Genomic DNA, 20,199 nt, shown 5'->3' on the forward strand with positions numbered 1-20,199 from the left:
CCCCATTGCATAGGCATGACCTTTCGGATCCAGGTTCCTTCTCTACTTAGGAGCAGTCAACTTTTGAGGCTCTGGAGAGGGCCATAAGCTGCCTCTGCAGCTAGGAAGACACCTCCCTCCTTAGATTCACAGTCTTTCCATCAGCAGCCCTTGTGCACCCATTCTGACTATGACATTCCACAGGGACAGCAGATCCTTGGGCCCCAGGATACATGTAAGGGTACTCTTGCTTTCTTATACCTTCCCAGAGTACCCCACTGAGGAGATCCCTTGAAAGAGGACTTGTAAGAGGAAACATTTAGACTCCACCGAGGAGTCATCCATGAAAGACACCAACCTCGATGAGGGAGAAGGATCCCCATGGTCATCTCCTGATATTGTTTCCTTTGGGGACATCTTGGAGATCTTGAAACAGAGAAGTGGCAGGCAGACCAGTTATCCTTCACCTGAGGGAGTCTGTGTACCTGGTGGCCTTTGGATTCCAAACGTCTACCTCCTTAGTGACTCCCAACAGCTGACAAGCTCATAGACTTGATCTCTCTCTGCGGGAGTGGCAGACCCCAGACTCCAACTCACAGAAGACCTAACAAAATAATTACCATGCCAGAAGGCAAAAAGTTTTGGACTAAAGAGGTTGCAGTAGATGCCATTGTCATGACAGCAGTAACCAAGAAGGAACTCTCAGAGGAAAGTTCGACTATCCATCTCCCTAATAAGTATTCCAGGATGATGGTTAGATGTGGGGAGCAAGTTTTCTCTTCAGTGACTTTTGCCTTATGGTCGTTGAATTACCTTTCCCATTTTACTAAACTTCAGAGGGATCTGGTAAAGGAGCTTAGCTGAAGGGGTCTGAGAAAGGGTTACTTCCCAGCTGACAGCCCTACATTCTATAGGTAACTCTTCCAGGAGGCTGATGTCACATGCAGCTGAGGGAACAGAGTTCCCTGGTGGGGAGGAATGCCTGGGTGCACCTTTGTGACTTTGTGGAGCCTTTTAAGGCTTTGTTCGTCAATGCTGCGTTTGATGACATATCCTTTTTTTTCCCCCCAAGATCAAAGATACACTACCCAAGTGTGAAATGAAAGGTAAGCCATGTTCTGCTGTGGGCGTACATTTTTTTCCACCCCTCATAGACCTTATCCAAAGACTCAGAGGTGATGGCAAAATGTGGCTCAAGAAATTACAAGGATCTTATGTCACACATGGAGAAAGTTCCCCAGTGGCAGAGTGGTGAACAATTCTGGAAGATTCTGCCCTCACAGCAGAGAGGCCCACAGAACCAAGAGTCCAGAGAACCTTTCTGTGGGAAACCCTTTCAGCACTCCTGAAAGGACGCCTGATTTGTCCGTCTCGGGAGGTAATCCCGGGGTTGACTATCCCTGCACGGGAGAGCCTGGCTAAACATGACCACTGACGTATGGGTGCAGAGGATAATAATCAGAGGTTACCCAATACCCTTTCTCCGCCTCCCTCCCCAAACAAGAAAATCCTGGACATTCCACCCAGTCAAAGGGATCATGCAGTAGTTCAGATACAAAAGCTGCTAGACAAGAGTCATCCAGGAGGTCCCCCAGACCAGAGAGGATTCAGAACTTACTCCTGGTTCTTAGTTCCAAAGAAAACAAAAGCAGGGGGCTGGAGACCAGTACTGGATCTGTTCGCCAAAAGTTCCAAATGGTCACGGTACAGTCTATACTTCCTTTTTTGGAACAGTGCGATTGGATGTGCTTTTTAGACCTTCAAGATGCGTACAACCATATAAAGATGGACAGGCGATCCAGAAGGTATTTACACTTCCGGCTGGGAACCAATCATTACCACTTCAGAGTACTGCCCTTTGGTCTCAGTGTCACCCCCAGTGTTCACCAAATGCATGGCATTGGTACTGACTCACTGGAGACAAGGATTCAACGTGTTTCCCTATTTAGACGATTGGCTCATTTCTGCCCCAACCAGGCATCCTACATATCCAAGCAAGGGAGTCTGTTTTCCATGCCTATACAGAACTAGGCATAGCCATAAATTACAAAAAATCTCAGTTGAATCCTTCTCAAATATTGGAATTTGTAGGAGCAGTCCTAGGTACAAGTCAGATGATCATGAAACTTCCATCCTCCAGGGTACAGACAGTCGGATGCCAAACTTACAAGCTGCTTCAAAACAGGATGATAGCTGCCCATTCTGTCCCACAGGCTGTGGGATCAATAGCGGCAGCTTTCACTTTGGTCCCGTTAGCAAGATTTGACATGTGAATACTACAATGGCTACTATAGCTACACAGTGGTCAATTCACCACCACCCTGTGTCCTACCAGATTGTTGCCATGGATACCTGCAAACGAGATCTCTCCTGGTGGATTCATTCTGCTCAACTAACACAAGACTGACCCTTTGTTCCCCTACAGTTGCAAGCCCCAGTTTCTATGGACACTTCCCAGATAGGGTGGGGGAATTGTCCAGGGAAGACTGTCCATGGCTCTTGGTCTGCCAACGAGGCCAATTTACAGTGAAGATGAGAGCAGTGCTTCTAGCATTGCAGGCTTTCAGAATGCTCTCCCTCAAGGAACCATGGTGATTCAGTCAGCATGTTGGTGGTCTGGTACATAAACAGGGAGGAACCACTTCATACCTCCTGTGTCGAGAAGCGCTCCAGGTGTGGCACTGGCAGTCTCTCCAAACTGTTTTGTTGTAGCAGCACGCATTCTGGGAAATTCCAACATGATAGTGGTCAGGCTGAGCAGATTCATTCTCGTGCTTTACAAGTGGTCCCTCAACCAGAAAGTGGCAGAAGAAATTTTACTCAGATGCGGCCAGTCTTACTGCGACCTCTTTGCATCTCCCTAAACAACAAATGCAGCAGCTACTTTGCTGTAATTCCCCTGACAGGGGAGTCACCAAGGGATGCTTTGATACATGATTGGACTCCCAGTCTACTGTATGCTTTTCCCCCTACTCCCTTATTTCCCAAATTTCTCCAGAAAGCAAACTGGGTGAAGAGAACAGTAATCCCCATTGCCTCTTTTTGGCCTTGACAAGTCTGGTTTCCCTTCCTTTTGGCTTCGTTTACAGAGAACACCTTGGATTCTGGATCCCACCCCAGACCTACTATCTGACAGGAATGATTCATCCCAGTCTGTCCAACCTTGAGCTAACTGCTTGGTTTCTCCCAATTTCATTAATAGCCAACACAACATATGCTGTCCTCGGTAGTCTGTCATATTTTACTGTCATGCCGTAAGCTTTCCACTGAAAAACTTTATAGATGCAAATGGAAAAGATTCGTATCCTAGACTCAAAAGCATAATGTAGATCCCTTCACTGCACCAATCTACTCTATTCTTGATTGAATTTGTGGCTCAGCATTTTGATGGATCAGATGCCTCTACAATTGAAGTGCAATTAGTAGCAGTCTCTGATTTTCACATTGGGAAAAATAACTTATCACTGATCTCCCACAGACTCCGCAAAGCTTTTTTGAAGGGGACCTTTTTGCTAAGACCATCTTATAAGGACCCCTCCCCTCCATGGAACCTAAACTTAGTGCTGCATTTTATCGTCAAGCCCCCATTTGAACCCGCAGTGGCGTGTGATATAAAATGTTTGTCTTGGAAGACCATCTTCCTAGTGGGCATTACATCTGCTAGAAGGATATCAGAGAGTCTGGCCTTATCTTTTCAACTTTCGTACCTGATTTTCTGTAGACAGATGTTCATCGTGCATACAGCTGCAGTCATAACAGATGGGATGTTCATCGTGCATACAGCTGCAGTCATAACAGATGGGTTCTCCTGCCGTCAGGCGGGTCCTCGGTCGGCCGAATTCCAAAGTCTAGGTCCGGTGTCGGTTGTCGTCGCTTTCTTTCTTGACGTCAGTGCGACAGGGGTATATAAGACACAGCCGACGCCATTTTCTTCAGTCTTTTTTGCCGCGCGGTGCCCAAAGCAAAAGCAGTTCGCAAGTGCCGGTCGGCCAGCTCCTGAAATTACAAAAATTTGGAAACCGAAGTCTTCTTTAAAGCGAAGTACCCCGTTGGGGAAACTTTTCTTGCCTCAGACCGATGTCAGACAAAGTTAACAATTGTATTTCTTGTGGGAAGCAAATACCGCATAAGGATTTCCATTCCCTCTGTATACCTTGTTTAGGCCCAGACCATGACGTCTCGGGCTGTCGCTTTTGTGCTACTTTCAATAAACGCACTATTAAGCGTCGGGCGGAGTTAAGCCCAGCACTTTTGGTAAAGCTTTTGATTATAAAATGTCGGAGACTCCGACTACCGTTTTGTCCAAAAAACGCAAGGACAAAGACTGACACGCGAGGTCCGCAGTCTCCACCGACACCACGCCAAAACCGACTACACGTGGTCCGGTTCTCAGCGAGGCGCCTACGCAGCCCCTGACTACTGACGACACTTCTCTGGCGGTGTCTTCTGTAACCGAGACCGCAGGTGCCTCGGCCCATACCCTGGCTACAGCTATCGAAGCCACTGTGAGTGTTGAGCCTCTTAATGTGGACAGGTCCACTTCCACCCATGGTGTCTTCAGACCCTCATCTTCCATAAAGGCCTTTACTAAGTCCAAATCAGCCATGCATCCCAAGAGGCCTGTTGCACAGGGCCCATCTCCAGGTCCCATGCCTAAAAAGCAGATGCTCAAAATGGCTGAGGATTTAATTACTCTTATCAGGGGTTCCCAACCCCCTCCGGACAAGAGACCCAGAGTGGAGGAAGATTCTCCCTCTTCTGACCAGGGCTCCATTATTTCAGAACATTCTGATGAAGAGGAACACTCGTACTCCCCTTTTGAAGATTCTGATGCAGAGCAGTCCATTCCTTCTGTATCTCCCCCAGAGGATTTTTCTTTCGGGGAAACCTTGCATACCTTGAGGGAACACTTCCATTGGGAAGGCCAAGATTTTTCAGATTCCAAGAAAAGACTTGGGGAATTTCTTTTGCTACCTCAGCACAGACCTCTGGCGATTCCTCCTGTCTTGGACATACTTGATGATGTTTACTCGGAGGCTTGCCTTAATCCGGATTCCCTGCCTCCTGCCCCAGTCAAGCCTGATGGGTACTACAGAGTTCCTAACTCACACCAATTTCTTTACAAAAGCCATAATGCTGACCCTGAAACCATTTCTCAAGGCCCCAAGGGAATGAAGGCCTCTACTGCTAAGAATCCATTACCTTCCGAAGAGAGTCTAGATCCTTAGAAAGGTGGGGAAAAAAGGTATATACCTCGGCCACCCTAGCCATGAGGTCCTTAAATTGTCAGTTCCATATGCTTAAATATCAGCAGTTTCTGTTATCACAATTAAGGAATAAAATGTCACAACCTGAACAACCAGATTTGAAGGAGTTGCAGGATATGATGCATAGTGCAGAACAAATGGGTAAACACACCTTACAATGTGGCTATGATGCTCTAGAGGCCTCAAGTAGAGCTGCTGTTACAGGATCAGTCATTCGTAGACATGCTTGGCTTAGGGAACAAACCTTGCCTGATCATGTTAAAGCTAAACTACTAGATGCTCGTTTACAAAAGGATGTATTATTTGGTACTAATGCTGAGGAGATACTACGGAAAATGGAAGAAAAAGCTAAATCTATGCAAACTGTCAAAACTTTTCTACAGGTACAACCACCACGTTTTAGCAGAAATTGGCCTTCAAAAACTGGTCCTTTCCAGCCACGGACAAGCCCCAAAGAGGTAGATACAGGTACACAAGGGGCAGAGGACAATCTCAAGGATCATATAGAGGCAGACAATGGCAAACTCCAGCACCAAGAGGTGGCGAAGACAGTGCACAACAATACAGGAAACAAACCCAATGACTTTCCCCTTTGCATGCCAAGCAAGTCTCAGCTGGCAGCACCCTTGGGAGGAAAGCTGGCATTATTTTCAAAAAATTTGCATATTATCACAACAGACAAATGGATCCTGGACATTATAAACAGAGGCTACAGATTTCATTTTCACACTCTTCCAAAAATGAGAGGCATGCCGAACCTGCCACACAATCAAAGGGCAGAGGCTCAAATACAAATTTCAAAGCTCATGGACATGAAAGCTATTCAAGAGGTACCTACTCACGAACAAGGTCAAGGTTTTTATTCCAGACTATTCCTGGTACCAAGGAAGGGAACCGATTGGAGACCCATATTGGACTTATCCACCCTAAACACATTTTTACTCGTACCAAAATTCAAGATGCTCACCTTACAGCAGCTTCTTCCCATGCTGGGCAAGGAGTCTTGGCTGGTAAAATTGGACCTCAAGGAGGCATACCTGCATGTCCCAATCAGACAAAGCTGCAGAAGATACCTCAGATTTCTTGCAGGTTCAATCCACTATCAATTCTCTGCATTGCCCTTTGGCTTATCTACTGCGCCCAGAGTATTCACGAAATGCCTGGCATCAGTAATTGCCTACTGCCGACTTCAAGGGATACAAATATACCCATATTTGGACGACTGCCTGATCCAAGCGGACAGCAAGCACATACTTCTGAAACATCTGGCTTTTGTAATAATGTTGTTGAATTCTCTGGGATACACAGTCAACAAAAAGAAATCAAGGCTACTACCCTCTCAGAAAATAATTTTCCTGGGTGCCAACTTGGACACAAACACCCAGATGGCCTACCTCATGCCAGAGAAGCAGGGGCAACTAACTCAATACTTCAGAACACTAGCAAATTGCACCAGGCTGACTGCAAGGAAAATCCTGCAGGCTCTGGGATTCATGGCATCTTGCATCCTACTAATCCCATGTGCAAAGCTGCATATGAGGAAACTTCAATGGTACCTGAAAAACCTATGGTCTCAACACAGCCACAGTTTGGAAACAATAATACCACTAATTCCATGTCTTCAAAAGGAATTTCTGTGGTGGGCTCAAGCATGCCAAACAAACACCCACGAGGTTCTCCCATTCTGCAAGCCTCAAGCAAATCAAGTCATCACAACAGACGCCTCGGACTATGCCTGGGAGGCGCACATGACAGATCGGTGCATTCAGGGCAAATGGTCCCAAAAAGAAAAGCACCTTCACATCAATCAAAAGGAAATGCTAGCAGTAATAAATGCTATTATAGCTTTCAAAGACCTTCTGCATCCAGGTCAGCTATTGATAAGGACAGACAACACCACAGTAATGTGGTACATAAACAAACAGGGAGGAACCCATTCATACCCCCTATGCAGGCTGGCCATGTCACTTTGGAACATGGCTCTGGAATTACAAATCTAACTTCAAGCACAGTACTTGCCAGGCAAGGAAAACACGCTGGCAGACAACCTAAGCAGACATATGACAGATCCACACGAATGGAAGTTGCATCCTCAAGTTTTTATAGAGATAATTCAAGCATGGGGAAGGCCAGACATAGATCTCTTTGCCTCCCACAAAAATCACCAATTGACAAAATTCTGCTCAAGGACTTTTCATCCACAGGCCTGGAGAGTGGACGCTCTCTCTTTCAGTTGGACAACAATGACAGTTTATGCCTTTCCACCTCTTCCTCTGCTGCCCAAAGTTCTATTAAAAACCAGTGCAGACAGACCAAAGATGATTCTCATTGCTCCAGACTGGCCAAGACAGCACTGGTACCCACTCCTGAGGAGCCTGACGCATTCCCCTCCATGGACCCTACCTCTAATGCCTCTTCTGACTCAGCACAGCTTCAAAACTCTTCACAGTCAGCTGAAAACACTCAATCTGGCAGCATGGAAGATTCCTTAACATCACAATAGACCCTACTCTCCAAGGAGGTGCAGGATGTCATTTTGGAGGCCAGAAGGCCGTCTACTAGAAAAGCTTACTCCGCAAAATGGAAACGGTTTTGTGCCTGGAATGAGAAAAAGGGCCAGAATCCTGGAAAACTGAATTTACCTCAAATATTACATTATCTAGCTGAGCTGCTAAGCAGTGGGCTTTCATTCTCCTCCATCAAAATCCATGCCTCAGCCATTTCTGCAGAATGCAACACTGCTCCACCTTTATTCTCTCACCCCCTCTTAAGACAGTTCCTCAGAGGGGCTAAGAATATAACACCCCCAAGGAAACAACCAATACCTGCTTGGGATCTCAATTTCATTCTAGAAAAGCTGACCTTGCCTCCTTTTGAGCCAGCTGCCTCAACAGATTTGCAATATTTGTCCTGGAAAACAGCTTTCCTTCTGGCTGTCACCTCAGCTCGTAGGGTATTGGAACTACAAGCCCTCATGGCTGTGCAGCCTTTTATCATCTTCCATCAGGGCAGAGTTTCCTTACGAACCAACCCGTCCTTTATGCCAAAGGTGGTATCCAGTGTAGCTTTGAATCAGGCTATACACTTACCTACCTTCTACCCTAATCCTCAAAACAAAGAGGGGAGAGACTACTATATTCCTTGGACATCCACAGACAGCTGCGTTATTATTTGGACAGAACAAAGCCTTTCAGAAAATCAGAACCGCTCTTTGTGTCCTTTGCTATAGGAGCTCAAGGGAAGCCAATTTCCAAACAGACAATCTCAAAATGGATAGCCCATTGCATACCTTTTGTTACTCTTTTCATGGTAAAACTGTACCTGCAGACATCAGATCTCACTCCACAAGGGCCACAGCTACCTCTGCAGCTTTCCTCAGAGGAGTTCCTACCAAAGATATTTTGGAAGCAGCCACTTGGAGTTCTGTGCATACCTTCTCCAAGCACTACCACCTACCATTATACTCCAAGACTAGAGCAAGCTTTGCCACTGCAGTCTTGCAGGGCATTCTGGCTCCTCTTAGTTCCACCTAGTACCTACAACCCCTTTCTTAGCTTTGGGATTCTACCCATCTGTTATGACTGCAGCTTGTATGCACGATGAACATAGTACAGTTTTGTACCTACCATAAATGTAGATGTTCGAGTGCTAATACAGCTGCAGTCCAGGTTTCCCTCCCTCCTTCCCCTCTTGGGGCAGGCCTATTGGCTAACACCTCCTCATACAACCTGATTGGGGTATTCTTTTATGGTGTATTTGCTTGCAACTACTGTATTTTGCTTATATTGCATTGTTTTATTACACAAATTTATGTATTGCCTTCCTTCTGGGGGCACCTGACATCTGGGGCAAGAAAAACTGAAGAAAATGGCGTCGGCTGGTTTTTTTTATACCCCTGGCGCACTGACATCAGGGAAGAAGCGACGACAACCGACGCCGGACCTAGACTTTGGAATTTGGCCCACCGAGGACCCGCCTGACGGCAGGAGAACCCATCTGTTATGACTGCAGCTGTATTAGCACTCGAACATCTACATTTATGGTAGGTACAAAACTGTACTTTTCCTTGCACACCAACCCCTCCTTTTTACCTAAAGTTGTTTGAGTCTAATATCAATAAAACCATTAACTTGCCCGTTTTCTTTCCTAACTTCCGTAGCAAAAGTGAATACAAACTGCATTTGGTGGATGTCCATAGGCAATTGCATTTTTATCCACATAGAGCAAAAGATTTTAGAAGGCAAATCAATTATTTTTCTCCTTTGCAGGCTCTAGGAAGGTCCTTCAGTATTCAAAGTTACTTAGCAAAAAACATACCTTTATCACTCGCAAATTGGATTTGGTCTCCAGGGGACAGGCCTCTTTTGATTCAGTGGTTTTGAGGAACATCTTTCCATGAGTCCACCCAAGATAAAGGTAGCTGGGGAGTCTGTCCCATATGTGAGGACGAAATGAAAATTGCCAATATCAGATAAAGAAGTTATGTACTTACTGTAACATTCCATCTATATTGTCAATTTTCATTTCTTCTCACAACCCCTCCCTCCAAAGCCCCTGGCCTTTCTCCTGGTAGAGCAAAATGTTCCATGCTGGCAGATTGGCTGTATTTCTTCATACTCCAGAAATGGTCTCACTGTGGTCATTTTATGTGAAATTCTCTTTATATAACAGTTATGCAACTATCTCTTGCTGTCTTCATTCTACAGTATCCAAGGCAGATGATATATTGTACTTTGTATATTTTATGTATAATGTATACTGCCTTTGTTATTCTAGCTAGAAATTTATGATAAGATTGTATGTCTTTTTTTTTGAATTGTTATCTTTCTGTATGTAGAAAATGTGATTGTATTTAAATTTCTTTTGTATGTGGAGCTTTTCTCCCCGGGCCTCCACTGAAAACGGGCACTTTTTGGCCCAGTGGACCATCCCGGTAAAAAATGCAAATAAATAATGAATACTTCTACATAAGATAGCCTTAGCAAACAAGATCTGAGGTAACAAGGAGGGGGGAATGCATTAAGGGTAAGGGAAGGATGCCCAAGACCTTTTTGTTTCCCACGAGTTATTGTAACAGCTGAGATGGTTCAGATCTGAACCCATATGTGAGGAAAAATGAAAATCGACAATACAGATGGAACATAATGGTAAGTACATAACTTTATTTTTTCACTTTTTCATGTATGTATTTACTATTTGTTTAACACTGCAGAAGCAGTGTAATGACCATGTTTTAGAGAATGTTGGTTGAGATGCCTTTGAAGAAGGGATATCAGCAGTTAACTTTAATATTGTCAAAGGAAGTCGACAAACTTCAACATTAGCCTGACAAGACACTGTTGTGAAGGCTAAGTGGAAGAGTAAAATTTCATCCCAGCTTGGCTTTTCCCAGCTGGTCAGAAGGAATATGGCTAGCTGCTGAAAGGAATTTGGTAAAAGCTGACTGTCTTGTGTACTTTTGGTCTGTTATGTAAGACTCCATATGAGAAGACTTCAGTGGCTTCTCGTATGGAAGTGTAACCGGTTTTCAGAATTTCTGGAAACTCTTATCCCACTGCTACAGTCCCTGAAAATTGTAAGTGGAACCAGGTAACCTTTCCAAGCTGACATTAGGCTGTTCATGTTGTTTGGTGAGCTCACTTAAGCAACTTTCCAGTTTGGAGCATATGAATTCTTCAAGAATCTCCAAGTCCATATGAAAGAAATGAAAGCATTATACAGAGCCTTGACTGCTTTTCAAGACTGCTTTGTGCCTTATCAGGTTGAAATCAGTAGAGAGAGTACTATAGTAATGTTTTATATCAAGAAAATAAGAGCACCATAACCTTGCACGGTTGTGAGGAAACGCTGCTGATCAGGCACTGGTTTATTCATCGCAATCTCCTACTTTCAGCAGTATGTTTCCCAGAACTACAGAACCATGTAGTAGACTGATAAATCTAATCCTCAGCGAGAGACTAAATCATTTAATAGCCTTAGCAGATAGGGGTGGACTAATTGCAACAGTCCGCTGCAAATTTCTTGCTCTGCTGTTCATCATGAGACAAGATGGCAGGTAGATGCATTTCCTTTACATCTTCCATTCCTTTTGAGTCACAAAGTTCTCAAAACAACAAGACAAAGTGACTCTACTTCTCATAGCTTTGTTTTATTTAAATTTAAATATTTGTTTATTTACATATTGTTCGCAGACTGACAAGTAATTTCTGTGAGAAAGAGGTGCACATTTGACACAAGACAACATAAGTACATAGTCATACCAGGACAAGGTAACAAGATTATCAGTGAAGTTCTTAGTGTTTCACTGTTGCAGTCATCACATTTGGGTTATCTGATTGCAGTAGCCCTCAGTCGGCCTGATTAACAAAGTCTTGGGTCCTGCGTCCGTTGCTGTCCCTTCTTCCGTGACGTCAGGGGTATAAAACATGCAGCCGACATCATTACATCAGTATTTCTTGCAGTGCGGTGCCCGAAGCAGAAGCAGTTCGCAAGTGCCGGTCGTCCGGCTCCTGAAATTTTCATTTTAGAGTTTCAGAACCGAAGTTTTCAACTAAAAGCTAAGTACCCCTTTTGGGAAACTTTTTCTTGCTCTAAAGCGATGTCCGTAAAAGTTAATAATTGCATTAGTTGTGGAAAGCAAATGCCTTATAACGATTTTCACTCATACTGTATTCCTTGCCTAAGCCCTGACCACGACGTACCTTGCTGTCGGTTTTGTGCCTTATTTAAACCACAAACTATCCGTCGGTATATTTTCGCTTCTAAATATTTTGGTGCTCGGTTCAATTATCCTGATATGTCTTCGTTAAGCCATCCGACTACCGACATTCCGAAAAAACGCAAAGATAAAGACAGAGACAGGCCGCCTAGGTCCAAAGCTGCCAACGACGCTTCTCCTAAGCCAGTTCGCTGGTACTCGGGCACTTTCGCAGCCCCTGATACCCGCTACTTCACATTCGCAGTCCTCTACTGAGACCCATTCAGAGTCCGGTATGCCATGAGATGCTTCAACTGTGGAACCTGCTGATGTCTCTACCTTGGATGGGTCCAAAGCCACTGTGCAGGCACCGGCTTCTGAGGGTGTATTCAGGCCTACGGACTTGCATATTAAACTGACACCATCTTCTTTTTCAAGGCCTAAAACTCGAACCAAGCCTAGAAAATTGACGCCCAGACCACATGCTCAGGCCTCTATGCCTAAAAAACAAAGAAATGATAAGAATGACTGAAGACCTTATTACTTTAATTAGGAAGCCAGCCTTCCCCCTCTGAGACCCAGGACTGAGTTTGCTTATGATACTTCTGACCAGGATTCTGAATTTTCTGTTTCCTCTGATGACCAGGATTTACTCTTATCTACCTATGAGGATTCTGATGCTGAGGACTCTTATTCCCTCTGCTTCCCCCCCAGAGGATTTCTCTTTTGGTGAAACCTTGCATACTCTCGGGGAGCATTTTCATTGGAAAAGTCAGGATTTCTCTGATTCTAAAAAGAGGCTTGGGGATTTCTTACTCCTGTCCCAAGTAAGGACTTTAGCCATACCTCCTCTACTAGACATTGTTGATGATGCCTTTTCAGAATCTAGTTTGGCCTCTGACACTCTACCTCCTGCTCCCAGAAAACCTGACCGATATTACAGGGTCCCTGACTCTCACAAGTTCCTTTTTAAAAATCCTACTGCGGATCCTGAGACCATTTCACAGGGACCCAAGGGCTTTAAAGCTACTACTGCCAAAAATCCTACCCCCTCTGATAGAGACTCCAGGGCGCTGGATAGATGGGGTAAGAAGGTATGCACTTCTGCAACTTCGGCCGTTAGGGCCTTAAACTGCCAGTTTAATGTGTTAAAGTATCAGCAGCATGTTATTGGATTGCTTAAACAGAAAATTGTTGATTCCTGATTTTGCAGAAAATAAGGATTTACAGGATTTACTGCATTCAGCTGAACAAGTTGGAAAGCATACATTGCAATGTGGTTTTGATTAACTAGAGGCATCTTGCACGGCTGCTGTAACTGGGTCTGTACTTAGGCATGCTTGGCTTAAGGAGCAATCGTTGCCAGATCATGTTAAAGCGAAATTACTGGATGCTCCCTTAAACCAGGACCACCTGTTTGGCAACAAGGCAGAAGAATTTCTTAAAAAGATGGAGGAAAAAGCTAAATCTTTGCAAACTGTTGAAGTACAACCACCAAGATTTAGTAGCCATTGGCCTTCCAAGAATTGGTCCTTTCCTGCCTCTTCCAGACCTTCTCAGTCCAAGCCCAGATCCAGCAGAGCTCCCATGCTTCAGTCCCAGGGTACGCACAGGACTAAGCAGTGGGGGGCCTCCACGTCCAAACCTGGGAGTAATAAAACTCCCTCCTATGGTAAACTGTCTCAGTGGCTTTTTTTTAAAACTTCCAAGCACTTATCAATTGACTGCCCCTTGGGGGGAAAGACTGCTCTTCATGCAAAGAACTGGGAGCTCATTACCCAGGACAAGTGGGTTTTAAATAGTGTCCCAAGGATACAGATTTCACTACCACTCATTACCAACACTAAGCGGGTAGCCAGATCTACCCCTAAAATCAGTGGGCAGAGGCCCAGAAGCAAGTACCTTCTCTCGAGCATGGGGGCTATTCAGTTGGTACCAGAAGAGGAAAAGGGACAAGGTTTCTACTAGAGACTTTTCCTGGTACCCAGAAAAGACTATTTATGGTGTTCTGTCCTGGACCTGTCTAAACACCTTTTTTGGTGATTCAAAAATTCAAGATGCTGACTCTTCACCAGTTGCTCCCTGTGCTAGGCAAAGATGCCTGGTTGGCAACACATTTAAAGGAAGCATACCTGCACATCCCAATCAGGGAATCTTGCAGAAGATACCTACGCATCAAAGCAGGCTACACGTACCATCAGTTCTCTGCACTGCCCTTGGCTTATCTACTGCAACCAGGGTATTCACAAAGTGCCTAGCTCCAGTCATTGCATTTTGCAGGCAAAGAAATATTCAAATATAGCCATACCTGGACGATTGTCTAATTCAAGCAGAAAGCCAGGACATACTTTTGATCATCTGGCCTTTGTACAAAGGGTGCTAACCTGTCTGGGGTACACCATAAATGAAAAGAAATCACACCTAGTACCCTGTCAAATTATATTCCGGGGAGCAAGCTTGAATACAACTTCCCAGATGGCTTTCCTCACACCAGAGAAACAAATTCATTTGGCAACCTACTTCAAACAAGTGGCCACAAAAACCCTGCTATCTGCAAGGCAAATACTACAAACCTTGGGGTTAATGGCCTCCTGCATTCTTCTAATTCCATATGCAAGACTGCATATGAGGAAACTACAATGGTAGCTAAAAAGGCTACGGTGTCAGCATTCACAGCATCTAGAAGCAATGATTCCTATCATACCTTGTCTGCACCTAGAGGTCCTGTGGTGGGCAGTGGCCTGTCGACAAAACAAGGGACTACCATTCACACTACCCCCTGCCACCCAAAACCTAACAGACACATCAGTCTATGCATGGGGGGCTCAGCTGGGAGGGAAGTGCATTCAGGGCAAATGGAACCAAAGTCAAATGCACCTGCATATCAATCAAAAAGAAATGTTAGCTGTACAGAATGCTCTGACAGCCTTAAAGGACCACGTTCTTCCAGGACAATTAATGGTAAAGACTGACAACACCACTGTTATGTGGTACATAAACAAGAAGGGGGGTACACATTCTTACCCCCTCTGCAGACTAGCCATGGCATTGTGGAACACAGCCCTGAGCTACCAAGTGCATCTACAATTCCTGCCAGGAAACTAAATACACTGGCAGACGAACTAAGCAGAAACCTCATGGACCCACATGAGTGGAAACTGGAACCAAGGATTTTCAATGTGTTGACAAGCAAATGGGGGAGCCCAGATGTAGACCTGTTTGCCTCCCCCAAGAACTATCAACTGGACAAATTTTGCACAAGGACTCCCCACAAACAAGCTTGGAAAGTGGATGCTCTGTCCTTCAGCTGGAAAAACCTATCAGTTTATGCCTTTCCTCCTCTGCCTCTGCTCTCCAAAGTACTACTAAAGATCAAACAAGACAAACCAAGGACAGTTTTGATTGCACCAGACTGGCCATCGCCAACACTGGTGTACCCCCTCTTGCGCAGTGTCACTGTTCGCCCCATGGCACCTGTCTCAGACTCCTACCCTATTGTCTCAACAGGAGAACCATATTCTGCACCCTCAGCTTCAAACACTGAACCTAGCAGCCTGGCTAATCCTTTACCATCCCTCAGTAAACCAGTGATGGATATTTTAGAGGCAAGGAGGCCTAGTACTAGAAAGTCTTATGCTGAAAAATGGAAAAGATTCTGTGCCTGGAACCAATCTCAAGGGATGAACACAGCAGTGTCCAATTTACCTCAGATTTTACAATACTTAACTGAGATGCTTCACAAGGGCCTGTCATTCTCCTCCATCAAAATTCACGCCTCAGCCATTTCAGCTCATTACAGCACAGTACCTCCCCTCTTCTCTCATCCACTGCTCAAGCAGTTCCTCAGAGGGGCCAGAAATTTACAACCAACCAGGAGAGCTCCAACTCAAGCCTGGGACCTTAACTTTGTATTGGAAAAGCTCACTCTTCCTCCTCTTGAAACAGCTGCAACTGCAGAGTTAAAATTCCTTTCTTGGAAAACAGCTTTCCTTTTAGCAATCAGTTCAGCAAGAAGGGTATCTGAATAACAGGCCCTTATGGCAGTGGAGCCTTTCATCATCTTTCATGCAGACAGGGTGTCCCTCTGGACCAATCCCTCCTTCATGCCCAAGGTGGTATCCAGTGTGGCCCTTAATCAGTCCATTCATTTGCCAACCTTTTTTCCTAATCCACAGAACAAAGGGGAATGGATACTGCACTCCTTAGATGTGCACATACAATTTAGATTCTACTTGGACAGGACTAAACCTCAAAGGAAATCTGAACAACTACTGGTGGCATTTGCTGCAGTGGCAGAGGGGAAGGCCATTTCAAAGCAAACCATTTCCAAATGGATAGGCCATTGCATTCATTTCTGCTACAAGCACCATGGAAAACCTATCCCATGGGGGATCAGATCCCACTCAACCAGGGCTGCATCTACTTCTACAGCCTTTCTCAGAGGCATCCCTACCAAGGACATCCTAGAAGCTGCTACCTGGAGTTCTGTACATACTTTCACCAAGCATTACCATCTGCCAGTTTTCTCTAAATCCAGAGCTGGCTTTGCCACTGCAGTGTTGCAGGGACTTATAGCTGGTCCTAATGCTATCTAAATTCCTCCTCCCATCCTTAGCTTTGGGAATCTACCCAAATGTGATGACTGCAACAGTGAAACATGAAGAACATAGCACAGTTGTGTACATTTACCATAAGTGTAGATGATCGAGTGTATTCACTGTTGCAGTCCTGGTTACCCTCCCTCCAGCCCCCTTCTTTATCTTGGCTATACCTCTGCTCTCCTTTACTATGCTCAAAGGCCTTTTGGTGTATTTGCTTTTTTTGTTGGAGGTATAACCTTGTATATTTATAGATTTAATTGCTTCCCATTAGGGGGCACCTGACATCTGGGGCAAGAAAAACTGATGTAATGGCATCTGCTGCATGTTTTATACCCCTGCGGACCTGTCATCATGGAAGAAGGGACAGCAACCGACGCAGGACCCAAGACTTTGTTAATCAGGCCGACTGAGGGCTATTGCAAGCAGATAACCCAAATGTGATGACTGCAACAGCAAATACACTCTAACATCTACATTTATGGTAAGTGTACACAACTGTACTTTATTTTGACCTTTTCTTGAAGCTGTATTACTATAATAAATGTTTTACAGTTGTATTCTATATGTGTTCATGTTTGGGACCAGTGTGTTGTATGTGATTACAGTCAGCCTTGTCTTGGAAGCCCTTAAGTTCCTCCCAAAAAAGGGGTCCACATGGAGATAGGAGTAGACTTGAGTCTTTAAAATTCCATAGAGCGTGGGTGCCACTGCTTTGGAAAATGTTCAAGGGTTCTACTCCCATTTCTGCTTGCTTTCAAAGTTGACAAACTGCCCTGTCTTTTGTCCTCTGCATCATCTTCTAGAGCATATCTGTTTCCTCATTTTCCAGGTGATGATTCCGTATGTTGGAGGGTAAATGCCCTTGCTGCTGCAGAATGCCTGGATGGTATCAGTGGACATGATGGACACTTTGTAGTGCAGTGTAGTCTGAGGTCTGCAGTGAAAGTTCCTTTCAGCTCAGTGTGTGGGCATTGTTCATATACAGAGTGCAGCTGTTTATTTGGAATTCCAGTGTTTACTAGCCTGTTGGCTTTGTGGTTTAAGTCTTAGAGAAAGTTCTGCATGCTTTTTCTCAACTTTGAAGGGCTAGCTCTGGGTGGCCAGATGAGCGTATTATTAGGCTCCCTTGCTTGTAGTTCTGGGGGAGAGGGTGTGACCATGAAGTGAAGTCCTCTCTGTTAACTGCTTGGAGGATTGCTTTCACTGACATGGATCTGGATACTCTTCTTTAATGGTCATTCCTTTCCACAGAAAATGGCACAGGAAGCCATGAATTTTGCCAGCCTGGGTGTGGGTGCATTAGAGGGTCCAGGCTTGGAACCCCCCTTTGCCTTTTGGACTTCTTGACTACTGTGATCTTCATGGTGTTTTTTTGCTGACGTTAAGATGCAGGTGTAGCTAACTATGAGGCTGCAGTGCTGTCATCTGCTGATGGATGTTCTGTTGCCAGATGTTTATTTCAGAACTCTGGAATGGTGGACTGTCTTTCCCAGACTCCAAGGTAGTCTCCCATTCTTGAAGCTGAACCTATTCAGGCCCTGATCTCACTTCACCTTCTTTGCAGTTCAGGGGAGCTATCTTCCCTCTTAAGAGGAGGCTCAGTGTCATTAATTTGGAGCTTCATTATGTTCTCTATCCCTAAAGGCTTTGGAGGGCAAGCTACCGTCTGTGTTTGCTAACTGTTTGTGATGACCAGTTCGCCTTGCGATGCCTAAGAAAGGAGGAGGGCATTCAGACATATACCCCCTGTTCAGGGAGACTATGCTCATGTAGTGAATCACAGAGGCTTAATTATTTTACTGATTCACTTCCCAGTTGAAATGAACATGCTGGTGGATTTGCTGAGCCATTCCTCTAATTTTGTCCTACAGTTGAAGGGTCAGGAGCCAGGTGTGGTTCAGTTCATCTGGATGTGGGCACTTCAGAAATCTGTCTTTTTGCCACTCGGAGAATGGAACCCCCATCCCCCCTTCTGCTTAGTATGACAGAGTAAGACGGAGAATGGAATGGAAATGGAAACGTTTTCTGTCTCATGGAAGGGAGATTTTTCCACACTGCTGTCTTCCAAGCCTAATTGCAGATTTTGAAGTTGTCCCAAATTTACCATTGCTAACCTGATAACAAAGAAAGTGTGGGGGGTCAGGCTGTGTTTCATCCTTGGTGATAACAGGAAACGGTACATGTTTTAGCCAAAGATTCCACCTTAATTGCCTTAACACCTGGTTTCCACCTCATGGTCTGGCTGCTGTTGTAGACTCGTCCAAATGGAGCTTCTACCAAACTGCCAGTGGTGAGTATGGCTGCCTTAGTTTTCATAGTTTACCAAATGAAAAATATTCTCCATTAGGGCAAAAAAGATACCTGGTTCCATCTGAATCTCAGTTTACATGTGATTCTGAACTGTTTCACACATCCGTATAATTTGGGTCTCTCTTATTGTACAGTCATAGTGCATGTGTCATTAATTGCTGCCTGTCAAGACTTTTTATGGAGGGCAGGATTGTGATCCAGCACTGGCTGATCAGACAGTCCTCCTCCACTTACCCTTGAATAGCCTTCTCCTGTGTACAGTTTGAGCTTCATGATAGACAGATTTTGTCTGTCCAGCATTCAGAAGTACTGGTTCATTGGCAATGAAGTCTGTATTTTGGCTTGTAATGTCTCAGAACTGAAGGCCTATGTGTGGGGAAAAAAATTGTGGTCTTTCAAATGAGATTTGGCTGTGTCCCTTAAAACCTAACCCACATTTCTTCCTGAAAGTGGTTACTGAGTGATCCCAAAGCCACCTTATTTACCTACTTCTCTTTGTCATGTTAGAAACTTATGGAGAGTATTTCATAGCTTAGATGTGCATTGTCAGCTGTGCTTTTACCCAAAGTATGTCCACAAGTCTAAGAATGAGTAAGTATTTATCACCTCTGCAGTGAGGAGGCGGGAGGCTTGCAGACATCAAGCAAACCATTTCCAAGTGATTTGCCAGCTACTTTTTGGTCATTAAGCATCTTGTTGCTTATTGGAAAATATTTCAAAATACATGTCATCAGAGGTGCAGCTACTTCCATGGATTTTTTTTTTTTTTTTTTTTTTTTTTTTTTTTAAGAATGTTTTCATTTTAGACGATGCCAGGATCACTTGATCTTTGGTTGACCCCTTCACCTTTTATTAGCTCAACTGAATCTAGTAGTCCACCCTCTTTAGAACCTTTTAAGTACCTTGTAGGACTCAGTTTTCTGAAACTTTGGCTTCATTTGTCCTCCGGCTTCTTCTGCTATGGTGGACTTTCTAATTAGCATTTTACATCCTCCAAGACCCAAGGAAGGGTTCCTTTATAGATCCACTGATAAGTTTGGGACCTTCCTCGAATGGTCCCAGATACCCTTCCACTATTCGTTATGCTTGGGAGACTCTACCCATGTTTTGGTGAACTGTTGGTTTCCTCTGTCAGGCATGTGTATACTTGTTGCTCAGTAATGGTGTACATGTAAAATCATTTTGGGAGGGGGGGCAAGTGGTGTAATGCATCTGTGGATGTTCTTCGTGTTTCACTGTTGCAGTCATCACACTTGGGTTATCTGCCTGCAGGTAGCTCTCAGTCGCCCCGAATACCATAGACTTAGTATTTCTACGTCAGTTGCTGTCACTCCAGGACTGATGT

General features: G+C 44.6%; 1 protein-coding gene across 1 annotated transcript in view; it reads right to left on the minus strand.

Annotated features, from left to right (window-relative positions):
- BSG (basigin (Ok blood group)) overlaps positions 1–19,837 on the minus strand; it is a 127,873-nt gene extending 108,036 nt beyond the window's left edge. Inside the window, exon 1 of the mRNA XM_044054820.1 lies at positions 19,757–19,837. Coding sequence (XP_043910755.1) covers positions 19,757–19,837 — 81 coding nt within the window. The remainder of the gene's footprint in view (positions 1–19,756) is intronic.
- Positions 19,838–20,199: the final 362 nt, after the last annotated feature.

Source organism: Protopterus annectens, chromosome 13.part0, assembly GCF_019279795.1.
Source record: "Protopterus annectens isolate FY-2018-M chromosome 13.part0, PAN1.0, whole genome shotgun sequence".
Classification (NCBI taxonomy): domain Eukaryota; kingdom Metazoa; phylum Chordata; order Ceratodontiformes; family Protopteridae; genus Protopterus; species Protopterus annectens.